This window comes from Schistocerca gregaria, chromosome 8, assembly GCF_023897955.1.
Source record: "Schistocerca gregaria isolate iqSchGreg1 chromosome 8, iqSchGreg1.2, whole genome shotgun sequence".
NCBI classification, from domain to species: Eukaryota; Metazoa; Arthropoda; class Insecta; order Orthoptera; family Acrididae; genus Schistocerca; species Schistocerca gregaria.
Genome location: NC_064927.1, coordinates 509,583,801 through 509,596,213, shown reverse-complemented (window position 1 = coordinate 509,596,213; position 12,413 = coordinate 509,583,801). Strand labels below are relative to the sequence as shown.

The window sequence follows — 12,413 nt, the reverse complement described above, 5'->3', positions numbered from 1 at the left end:
TCTGAAACTGAGCAAGCTCGAATCAAAAGTGAATTCTTGAATGGTCCTAATTACAGAGAATCTGATGGGTCAATGAAAGCCTATTGTGAGAAACAGTTGCAAAAATTAGTGCATCTGGATAAGCCATTTGATGAGCTAACTCAAATTGATGCACTAAAACGGAGACTTCCGAAAAGAGTACAATGGGGTTTAGTATATGGTCCAGATGAGTCCATAGAACAATTCTTGAAATATATGGACAAACTTGATAGAGCCTTTGAACAAAACAACAGATTTAACGACTTTGTAGGTTCATCACACAGAGGGCGGGAACCGAACCGTGGAAATAATAACAATAATAGTGAACGAAGAAACTTTAACAACAACAGGGATAATTATAATAGCAACGACAGAAAAAATTTTGGTAGGAATGATCAGCACTTTAATTCAAACAGAGAATGGGAAAATCGAAACAGGTCCTGGGGTAATGACATGAGCGAAGGTAACCCCTAGGCAGGGAAACGACAGACATAGGCCTTTAAACGACTAAATGCTCCACTGGGAGTCTGTCAGTTTGGGGCAAGGAATTTTCAAAATCAGGCTAATTTCACCCGGAACAGACAGCACTATAATCAGAGACCTAACCAGTATAGACAGTATGCTTATGATCGATCTGTAGATAGAGGTAATGAAAACATTAAATCTGACAGGAAATTTTGGAATGTCATCAGAGAAAATACTAGAAACAACTGTAATAGGAACCAGGCTACCTTTGATGAAGTAGTATTAGAAGATGATATAATTGCAAATTTATATAATCAAGAAGAAGCACCTAATGCTGAAATGAAAGGTAAGGATAACTTTGATAATTTTGGATTGTACAAACTTATGTGTGGTGATGTTTTAGATGTAAGTTGTCATAATGATGTTGGTACTGAAGTTTCTGGAAAGTCTGATATTCATGTGGATGTGGTTGGTGAAGATGGTGTTGTGAGTAATGTTGGTGATACTAGTAGTGTTTGTAGTGTAAGCTCAGGCAATGATGATGATAATGTTGATGTTAAGGCTAATGGTGATTATGTACTAGAAGATTTTGATGGTGAATGGGATGGAATATTTTATGTTGAAGTTAAGGAGGATGTTATAAGCAATAGTGTAGAGAATAGTTGTGCCAGGAACTGTAACTACATTCCACATGAGAATCAGATTGTGCCAGTTCAGCTTAGTAATACATCAGGAGACAGGGGGGTTGATTGTGCTGATGCATCTGAGATTATTTTGAAATCTGTTTGGGACAAATTTAAAGATTACAGTGATGACAATGATGTTAAGATCAAATTAAGGGAAATTTGTGAACCAGTTTCTGCTTTTAAGCCTAATGAAATCATCAAACGGGGTACTAGTCAGGATGTGTGTGAGGTAAATAGTAATCCAGAAATTCCAGTAAATTCCAGTAGACCTAGAAGTTTGAAGAAAGTATTGCCTAATAAAGAAAACCTAAATATGGAACAGAGGTATGATGAGATAGCAGAAGATCTTTTGTATGAAGAACAGGAAGAAAGGGAAAACACCACTATTGGTAGTCCATACATAAAAATTAAAGCTGCAGGTTGGGAAGGGTATTGTTTGATTGACACAGGGAGTCCAATTAGTGCCATTTCAAGCAAATTAAAAGATATAATTAAGCATGATCCTGACTTTGTTGAATTATCAGTTGTTGGAATAAAAATTAGAGGCATTACCGGCAAACTGAGCAAAAAATTTATAGATAGGTGTTGTTGTCCTTCAGTATAAATGATGTACAGTTTACTCAAGGATGTCTTGTAATAAGTGACCTAAATGAGAATGTACTGTTGGGTATGGACTGGATATTAAAAGCTAATGCAGCATTTGATTGGGAAAAGAGTTCGTTTACCTTTATTGATCCTAAGACGAGAGTATGTTCCAGTACTGACATGTCGGTTCAAAACTGTGCTGATAAGGGAATTGAAATTAGGGACGTTACATTTTCTATAGACAGTGGTTATTGTGTAGAGGAAATTACTGAGGATTATGATGATGGAGAATATGGGGATATAGTTCAAGAAAAATTACGGGAATCAGATAATTTGAACCAAGAACAGAAGGTAGAGTTAGAAAGATTATTGTGGAATTACTGTGATGTTTTTGATGATAGACCTGGCAGAGTAAAGAATTATCAATGTAAACTCAGATTAAAACCACATGAGCCATTCTTTATAAAACCTTATAGTGTACCCATTGCAAAGAGAAAAGATGTAGAAAAGTAACTTCAAAAGATGGAAGAGTGTGGCATCATTGAGAGAAGTAAGAGCCAATACAATAATCCTTTGGTAGTGGTTGCAAAACGTGATGGCAGTGTCAGGCTTGTACTAGATTCAAGACACCTAAATAAGTATCTGGAAAGAGAGACCGATCATCCCGAGAATATAGACGAATTACTTCATAAATTTGAAAGAATGAAATACATGACCAGTTTAGATCTCACATCAGGATTTCACCAAGTGGAATTAGAAAATGATTCCAGAAAGTATACTGCCCTTTTGTATGGGGGAAGATGTTACCAGTATTGTGTGGTACCATTTGGGCTGAATGTCTCAGTAGCCGAATTCATTAGAGCACTTGACTTTGTTTTGGGAAAAGATCTTTTATCAAAATTAACTGTGTATGTAGATGACATTTTGATCACTGGAGAAACTTGGGAAGAACATGTTAATACTTTGAGGGAGGTTTACAATAGATTAAGGAAAGGGGGAATGTCACTTAAATTATCCAAATGTAAGTTTGGTATGAAAAAATTGAAGTTTCTGGGGCACAGTATTACTGAGGAAGGTATTTTGCCACATCCTGAAAAACTCAAGGCAATTGCAAAATTCCCAATTCCAAAAACCAAGAAACAACTAAAGTCATTTTTCGGGATGTGCGGTTACTACAGAAAGTTCATTAGTACCCAAGCTCTAAATGCTCCAAGTCTTAACAGATTGCTGAAGAAAAACGCAATGTGGGTTTGGGATCAGGAATGTGAAGCTGCTTTTGAAGAAATAAAAACACAGTTATGTAACAGTCAAATTTTGTACTGTCCTGATTTAAGTTTACCTTTTTGCATTATGGCAGATAGTAGTGATTATGGCCTAGGTGCTCACCTTTTCCAAGAAGTAAATATAAATGGGATAATAGAACACAGGTCTATTGCTTTTGCTAGTCGAACCTTGAAAAAACATGAGAGGCAATACAGTTTTACCGAGAAAGAGGTTTTGGCCATTTACTGGGCATTTTCTAAATTCAGAAATTATTTATTGGGAAACCAGGTAGTTGTCTACACAGACCATAAGGCATTAATTTATATTCAAGAATGTAGGTTGCATCATGGAAGGATTACCAGGTGGGCACTCTTGTTACAACAATTTAATTACTCAATAAAATATCTTAGAGGACCCGATAATGTAGTTGCTGATGCTTTATCTAGACTACCTGTGGGGGGTGACTTTGAAGATGACAGTGGGGAATGTGAAAAAGAATTCAAAATTATGTATTTAAGAGGGGTGGACAATGAACAAGAAATCAAAGACATTTGTAATGACATCCGACGGAATCAGAACCACGATGAGAACTGTAAACTGGTCAAAAGTTATTTAGGGAAAAAGGGACATGAAAAAGTGGGAGATTATTACAAAATCTACAAGGGGATTCTATTCAAGAGAAACAGTGTAGATAGCGATGTATGGAAATTATGTTGGCCTGAACAGTACATCAATGTTCTCATCAAGTACATTCATGAAAGTTTTGGTCATTGTGGGATTCAAAAGAGTATCCAGAAAATCCAAGAAAATGTGTACTTTAACAACATAGCCAGGAGGGTTAGAAAAATTTTGACGGGTTGTGACAGGTGCCAAAGAGTAAAAGTATCCAACCAAACTTGTCGAGGATTGATGCAAAACATCTTACCAAAAGAACAACACGAGTTAGTCGCTGTCGACTTATATGGACCATTACCGAAGACCAGAGGAGGCTATTGCTACATTTTTGTTATGGTTGATGTTTTTTCAAAATTCATTAAGTTATACCCTCTTCGCAAGGCAAACAGTAAGAGCATTATTTAAAAAATGAGAGGAGACTATTTTGGCAGGGTTGGAAAACCTCAGAAAATCTTATCAGACAATGGGACTCAATTTACTTCTGGAGTATGGAAAGCTTTTGTTGAAGATGAAAATATAAGTCACATTCTTATTTCAGCTTATCATCCGTCAGGAAACCCTTCGGAGAGATACATGAGGGAAATTGGGCGATTCTTTAGAACCTACTGCAATACTGATCATGCTAGTTGGATTGACTATGTTGAGAAATTCGAAGATGTTGTGAACAGCCTACAGCATTCCTCAACAGGGCTTTCGCCTTATGAAATACAGTATAATAGCAAACCACCACATCCAATTAGTGATTTCATTGATTTTACAGTTTGCAAACCATTAAGTACTCAAGAGAGAGAGGAAATAGTGAGAAAGACCATGACATCTCAATGTGATAAGAGGAAATGTAGACATGACAAAAGATTGAAGCCTACTCAATTTAAAATTGAAGACTTGGTCCTTGTTAAAACACAAGAGAAGTCTAAAGCCATCAGTGGTGAATTAAAAAAGTTTTTTGACATATACATTGGACCTTTCAAGATTCGGGACAATCCTCATCCGAATGCTTACCGTCTAGTCTACCCAAATTCTGGCAGACTGTTTGGCCTACGAAACGTGACCAAACTGAAATTGTATTAAAAAAAATGTAAAAAAGTATTTTAGATAATAGATGTTTATAGACTTTTATATGTAATCTTACCAGGATATTTTTGTATACTTTGTTATGTTGTATTTATCTGATTCCTCAGGGGAGCATACATTCTTTGTGTGCTAAGTGTTTGGCGCGCACTAGGTCCCCTAGCTATGCAATTGTCATATTTCATTTTCATATTCTGGCATTGCATCTTACACTTATTCTGTGATCCTGTATAATCAATTTTCTCCATCTGTCAGTCTATCCTCTCTTAGCTTTAAGAAATTATTTAGAGTAAATTTTCTTGAGTAATTAGACTTTAGAGAATTCAAATTTCTGTGTCCTTAAAAACCGGTCCACCAACTATTAAATGCTTTTCCTAATGTTTAACTGGGTTTGACCACTGTATGCTGTATATTCATAGCGGACTGTGCTATTGCAGCCTGTGATAGCCTGCAGTGTATATGGAAACCATACGGACTGTGCAGATGAGACTGAAATACAGTGTGTGGCATTGAGGTATACCGACCTTTAAGGAAGAATATCACCGACCTTCAAGAAAGAAGATCACCGGTCTTCAAGAAAGAAGACACCAAAGATATGTGTAAAACTTTTCTGTTTTGTAATGTAAGGACATCAACCCTTCTGTGTTTCACGTGGCAGTGCTGATGGGGGGGTTGTGTAACATTACAGGACATATTGGGACATATTGAAGTATTCGATACTGTAGACTTTTAGGGGATGTCGATACAAATATGCAAAATGTAAAGGGAAACTTTGGTGATGTTTAAATATTGTACTGTGTCAATATTAGGACATTTTGCACAGAAAGAACAAAAATAGAATTAATGTAAATATATATTAGTGTTAGTAACCTATTTTCATTCAATTTTGTAATTATATTTCATTTTGTAAAAGAAAGACTCACTGTTTGCTGTAGCTCTGATTCATTGTATAAATTATCAGTTTTGAGCTAAATTATTTCGTCTAATATGGACAAGATACTTTTAAAAACTCACCAGCTAAAGAGAAAGTCTGTAAATAAACGTTTAATGCACACTTCTGGAACTTTCTATGGAGAAATTCTATATTATGATCGCAAAAATAGGAAAACTTGTGAAAACTGTTTCATAACCTAATTTCGAAAGACGATTTGTATCAAGAAATATTGCTAAAAAGATTTATTTACGTTTTGAAACACGATTTAAATCATTTTACGTATAAATAGTTGTTCTAAATCACTCAAGAAATATCCAGAATCAAATGTCAAGATATTTCTGGAAACATCGGTACAAATCTGGTGAAGGTTATCCAGAAGCTGGTAGAAAAATGTTATAAAATCTATTTGGAAATTATGCTTGCAAGAATTTATATGTACTGATCCTTTTACTTACTTTAATCTGTACTAAAATTCTGTAATGTCTAATTTAGTTTTAAGTCGTGAATTGCTATCGTATTGTAAACAAAACATTGTCAAAGACTCTCATTGTTTGGAAAAATATTAATACACCTAGGAGTTGTGAGTTGCCAGTTCGGATATGCAGTGCGGTTAGCTCTGAGAGTCAGTTGTTGAGTCTGTGAAGTCTGTCAGTGCTGTTTGAAAATAAACATCTGTAATGAAGAATTACTTGTTGTCATCAATATGAACTCAAGACCTTTTGTACGAAGCAGACACCTCCTAATGCAACGTTTTAATTTGGTGTTGAGGAGCTGAAATGTTATAATTTGGTGGAGGAGCTGGGATGTGATAATGTGCAGATGGATATGTGTGTGTGTGCAAGTGTGCATCAGCCCTTTTTTCCCTCCTAAGGTAAGTCTTTCCGCTCCTGGGATTGGAATGACTCCTTACCCTCTCCCTTAAAACCCACATCCTTTCGTCTTTCCATCTCCTTCCCTCTTTCCTGAAGAAGCAACTGTAGGTTGCAAAAGCTAGAAATTCTGTGTGGGTGTTTGTGTGTTTTATTTATTGTGCCTGTCTACCGGCACTTTCCCGCTTGGTAAGTCTTGGAATCTTTTTTTAAAAATATGTTTTTAATATATTTTTCCCATGTGGATGTTTCTTTCTATTTTATTTACATTTATATTTTTACATTTATAAATGTCCATATTGCTCAGATAACGGTATAAGGTGTGCAAACAGGTACTTTGATTTTAGGCAAGGTCATTATAGGCCACTGTGTTACAATTATTAGAACCTCAATAAAGCAACCTCAAAAGTCATACCACAGACGCACAGTCAAAGACCAATTTAGAAAAGATTGCTCTTTGGTGTGGCAGGTGGCAGTTGACGCTAAATAACGAAAAGTGTGAGGTGATCCACATGAGTTCCAAAAGAAATCCACTGGAATTCGATTACTCGATAAATAGTACAATTCTCAAGGCGGTCAATTCAACTAAGTACCTGGGTGTTAAAATTATGAACAACTTCAGTTAGAAAGGCCACATAGATAATGTTGTGGGGAAGACGAGCCAAAGGTTGCGTTTCATTGGCAGGACACTTAGAAGATGCAACAAGTCCACTAAAGAAACAGCTTACCCTACACTCGTTCGTCCTCTGTTAGAATATTGCTGCGCGGTGTGGGATCCTTACCAGGTGGGATTGACGGAGGACATCGAAAGGGTGCAAAAAAATGGCAGCTCGTTTTGTATTATCACGTAATAGGGGAGAGAGTGTGGCAGATATGATATGCAAGTTGGGATGGAAGTCATTAAAGCAAAGACGTTTTTCGTCACGGCAAGATCAATTTACGAAATATCAGTCACCAACTTTCTCTTCCAAATGCGAAAATATTTTGTTGAGCCTAACCTACATAGGTAGGAATGATGATCAAAATAAAATAAGACTAAATCAGAGCTCGAACAGAAAGGTTTAGGTGTTCGTTTTTCCCGCGCACTGTTCGGGAGTGGAATGGTAGAGAGATAGTATGATTGTGGTTTGATGAACCCTCTTCCAAGCACTTAAATGTGAATTGCAGAGTAATGATGTAGATGTAGAAAATAATGAAGTAGAACAAAAACTAAGTGTTTTGAAAATGCCAATGAATTCTAGAAATTACAACGTATAGGATGCTTTTCAGGTGCTTGTGTGAGGGCATAGTTCGGTAAATATGCTTGTGGCATGAACACCTCTCAAGAACATTCCAATAAGGACAATGCACACATTCAAAGGATGCTGTCAACACTGAAACTAATGTGGTTTTTGGACTCACAAAAGCAACCAGCAAACCTCATGAAGTTTAGTAAACCAAGAATAAAAAAGAAACAGAATGACTGACTTCCTGAACATGTTGGAATCAACTGAGCCTAATAAGCTTAGAAAATAAAAAGCAACTACTTAATATTACTGTGGAGGCAGAAGCATTTTTTTCTATGTGGAAGCTTTCCTTCTGATTTACTACTTGAAAATTGAATTTAGTTAGCATAACCAGAAATCTTATTAAGCAATTTTATGACAAGTTACTGTTAAGAAAGTTTAAAGATTAAGTTTCAATGATTTACCTGTCTTTTGTTGATGTATGGTATGACTTTTATCACATCTGTGAAGGTTTTACTTCTTGATGGGATTTTACAGAACATGAGGAGCAAGCGAGTGAATGAATGAACTAGCCCAGTAGAACAAATAACACAAAATTGTGTGCAGTCTATTCAAAGGAATGATCAAAGAATCCACCTGAAGTGATTTAGGGAAACTCAGAAAATATTTCTAAGTGTAGGTGCTTGATTGGGGGATTTGAAACCCACTTCTACATTTACAACTACTATGGCCACCTGATTGTCTGATAGACACTTTCTATAGAATTATGTAGGCCATCAACTGCATCAACCTTTGGTTGCTGTTTAGAGCGATGCTAGATGCATGAGTGCACACACATCAAAAAAAGTTCTGCAGCACCTCGTTTCTGAGAGTTCTGGAACCTGTACAGAAAATCAGAATAGAGATCAACATAAACATCATTTCCACCCTTTTTTACTTCTCATGAAAACCACACCTTGCATGTTGTTCCACTATACAGTGAGATCTTCAGAGGTGGTGGTCAAGATTGCTGTACACACCGGTACCTCTAATAACCAATAGCACGTCCTCTTGCATATACATTCTGTGCCACACTACAGCCTGTGCTGTCACACAGTGTAAATGCAGCTGATAAACATAATCCATTCTATAATTAGTACACTTTACACAGTGTAAACACAGCTGAGTACTGTGCCGTTATACAGCTTGTCGTGCCTGTAGTCATCATGGCATACTATCCCCAAGTTCATCAAGGCACTGTTGGTCCAGATTGTCCCACTCCTCAAGAGCAATTTGGCATGGATCCCTCAGAATGGTTGGTGGGTCATGTCATCCTTAAACAGCCCTTTTCAATCTATCCCAGGCATGTTCAATAGGGTTCATGTGTGGAGAACATGCTGGCCGCTCTAGTTGAGCAATGTCATTATCCTGAACCAAGTCATTCACAATATGCACACGATGGTGGTGCAAATTGTCATCGATAAAGACAAATGCCTCACCAATATGTTGCCAATATGGTTGCACTATGTCAGAGTATGGCATTCACGTATCGTACAACTGTTACAGTGCCTTCCATGACCACAAACAGTGTATGTCGACCCCACATAATGCAACCCCAAAACAGCAGGGATCTTCCACATTGCTGCACTCATTGGACAGTGTGTCTAAGGCATTCTTTTGGACTGATCTCAAAATATTCCTTAACGCTGTGCAAACATGCTGTTTTTAAGTTCTCTCTTAGTTTTGCTTTGATAACTGGTAATGTTTTTATATTTTTTAAACTACTACTCTATGCAACAGTCAGGTTCAGACAGTCTTCAGACATTCCCAGATATACAAGTTTTGCTAGAATATCAAGAAATGATGTATGCAGGACGAATGAAATTGATAATTTGGAATATGAGAACCATCAGATGGCTAACATATTTCTTTGAATGAAAGGAAGCACATGGTTTACTACTTCAGTGTGGTGGTACCAAAATGTATTGATCACCAGAAATGTTTCCTGCTCCAGTCATTCACTATTACAGGAGTTTGGTGAGTAAGTTTAGAATAAAAAAAACACAAATAAATCCTGAATATTCAATACAAGTATTGCTTGATCACATAACTCACCTTTGAGAGGTCCACCCCTGTTACAGCATGCACTGCAGGTGGTATCTGCCCAACCAGTCTGGTTACCTCAGCTATTCCCTTTGACTCACCACCGAGCAGCACAATCTCCTCTGTCTTTGCCAGTGGAGCTGCCACCTCTGCCGCAATCTGTCAAAATGAAATCACATTATATTTAAGACTGCTCACAATAATATCAGAACTGCTTCTTATCAAGCATGTTCCATGTAATTAGGTACATTACTTGTTTCACTGGTTCATAAGGATGTGTACAAGGCATCTTTCGATAATCAGTGAAGTATTATAACAACCCAAGAATAGATAAATACAGAAATATAAACACAAGATGTAATTCAGAAAAAACCATTAGCATGTAGTTACCAGAATTGTGAACCAAATATAAGAGAAGGGTAATCAATGAAAGCCAACATTTGACAATGGAAGCATGTTTGTTACACAAAAATGATGTGTGCACCTACTGCAGCTGAGAAAAGCACAGATTCTTCCAGTTTTTAAGAACTACATATTTATATTACTTTAGTTGTAAAATTACAACAATAATGGTAATTCATGGATAGAGCAATACACAAAATATGGGAAAGGTAACCATGAACCTACAGCAAATCGATGCCTGGAGCACTGAAACACTTAACAGAAAACAGCTTTCACATTAGCTTTTGAACTATAGCTCTTTCTCTAGCTAAGGAACACACATTCTTGTACACAGGCATGCAGGCACCCATTGATAACAGTCAATCAAAACCCAATACAGAAGCCGTCAACCCTGAATTTCTGCAACTGTCAGATAGTGAAAAACATATAAAATAGAAAGAAACTTCCACATGGGAAAAATATATTAAAAACAAAGATTCCAAGACTTACCAAGCGGGAAAGCGCCGGCAGACAGGCACATGAACAAAACACACAAACACACACACAGAATTACTAGCTTTCGCAACCGATGGTTGCTTCTTCAGGAAGGAGAGGGAAAGATGAAAGGATGTGGGTTTTAAGGGAGAGGGTAAGAAGTCATTCCAATCCCGGGAGCAGAAAGACTTCCCTTAGGGGAAAAAAAGGACAGGTGTACACTCGCACACACACACACACACACACACACACACACACACACACACACACACACACATATCCATCCGCACATATATATGTATTAAAAACAAAGATTCCAAGACTTACCAAGCAGGAAAGCGCCGGCAGACAGGCACATGAACAAAACACACAAACACACACACAGAATTACTAGCTTTCGCAACCGATGGTTGCTTCTTCAGGAAGGAGAGGGAAAGACGAAAGGATGTGGGTTTTAAGGGAGAGGGTAAGAAGTCATTCCAATCCCGGGAGCGGAAAGACTTCCCTTAGGGGGAAAAAAAGGACAGGTGTACACTCGCGCGCACACACACACACACACACACACACACACACACACACACACACACACACACACATCCATCCGCACATACACCAATATATAAGGAACAGCAAATTATCAAACAGTTTTAAAACATTTCTGGAAAAAATATTACAGCCAAAAACTACAGACAACAATAATAGTTTACTCAAAGTCGACGCATGTCCATCTACAATGTCACAAGATGCACTGTTGGAGGCAGTAAAGCTGAAATAACCTTATGTACCAAAATTATCCAATTATCTACATAATTACTTAAAACAGTTCCAACCTTCCCCTAACTGTGATCCTCCCCCTATTCCAACCAGATGCACCCCAGTAATTTTTCAGGAATTTCTTGCTTTTACCCTGGTCTTACCTTCCTTTTCTAAATCCCTCTCCCATGAGTCCAGCTTCACTCCTGTGGAGCACACAGCTGTCAGTAACTGAAAAACAATCCATACTTCATCATCCTTACCCTAGACAACAGCTCCACCATAGTGGTCATGTATCATAGTGACAACATGGCTGACAGTATCTGCCAACTTCCTTATACTTCTGCATACAAACTTTGCAGACATTATCCCATTCCAGAAGTCCAAATTGACCCGATGCAGCTCCTCAAGGCCTTAGGTCTATCCGAAAACCTGAATCCATCTTCCTCCTCACCTACTGCCCAAACTCCAAAACCCCAACCCCATAGGTCTCCCCACTGGTAGCCCCATTGCTCCCACAGAGTGAACCTCTGCCTTTGTTGACCAACACTTCCAAAGTATTGTCCATTACATTTCATCCTACATTCATGACACAACTTACTTACTTCACTACTTCTCCACAGTTTCTGTACTGTCATCACCAAACACCTTGTTGAGCACTGTGGACATGATGTCCTCGTACATGAACATTCCCCGTGCCCATGGTCCTGCGGTCATGGAACACTACCTTTCTCAAAGTCCTCCTGATACCAAACCCAATACTTCTTCCTTAATTCTCCCAGCCAAACACATCATGACCCACAATTATTCTGCTTTTGAAGGCCAAATCTACAAACAAATATGTGGCACTGCCATGGTACCTGCATGGTACCATCCTATGCCAACTTATTTGTGGGCCATCTGAAAGAAT

The 12,413-nt window shown here is 37.8% G+C and overlaps 1 protein-coding gene across 2 annotated transcripts in view; it reads right to left on the bottom strand.

Annotated features, from left to right (window-relative positions):
• The window catches only part of LOC126284826 (flotillin-2), a 357,637-nt gene that overhangs the window by 5,331 nt on the left and 339,893 nt on the right, over positions 1-12,413 (bottom strand). For both annotated transcript variants that reach the window (XM_049984046.1, XM_049984047.1), the window contains one exon: positions 9,887-10,033. In XM_049984046.1, coding sequence (XP_049840003.1) covers positions 9,887-10,033 — 147 coding nt within the window. The remainder of the gene's footprint in view (positions 1-9,886; positions 10,034-12,413) is intronic.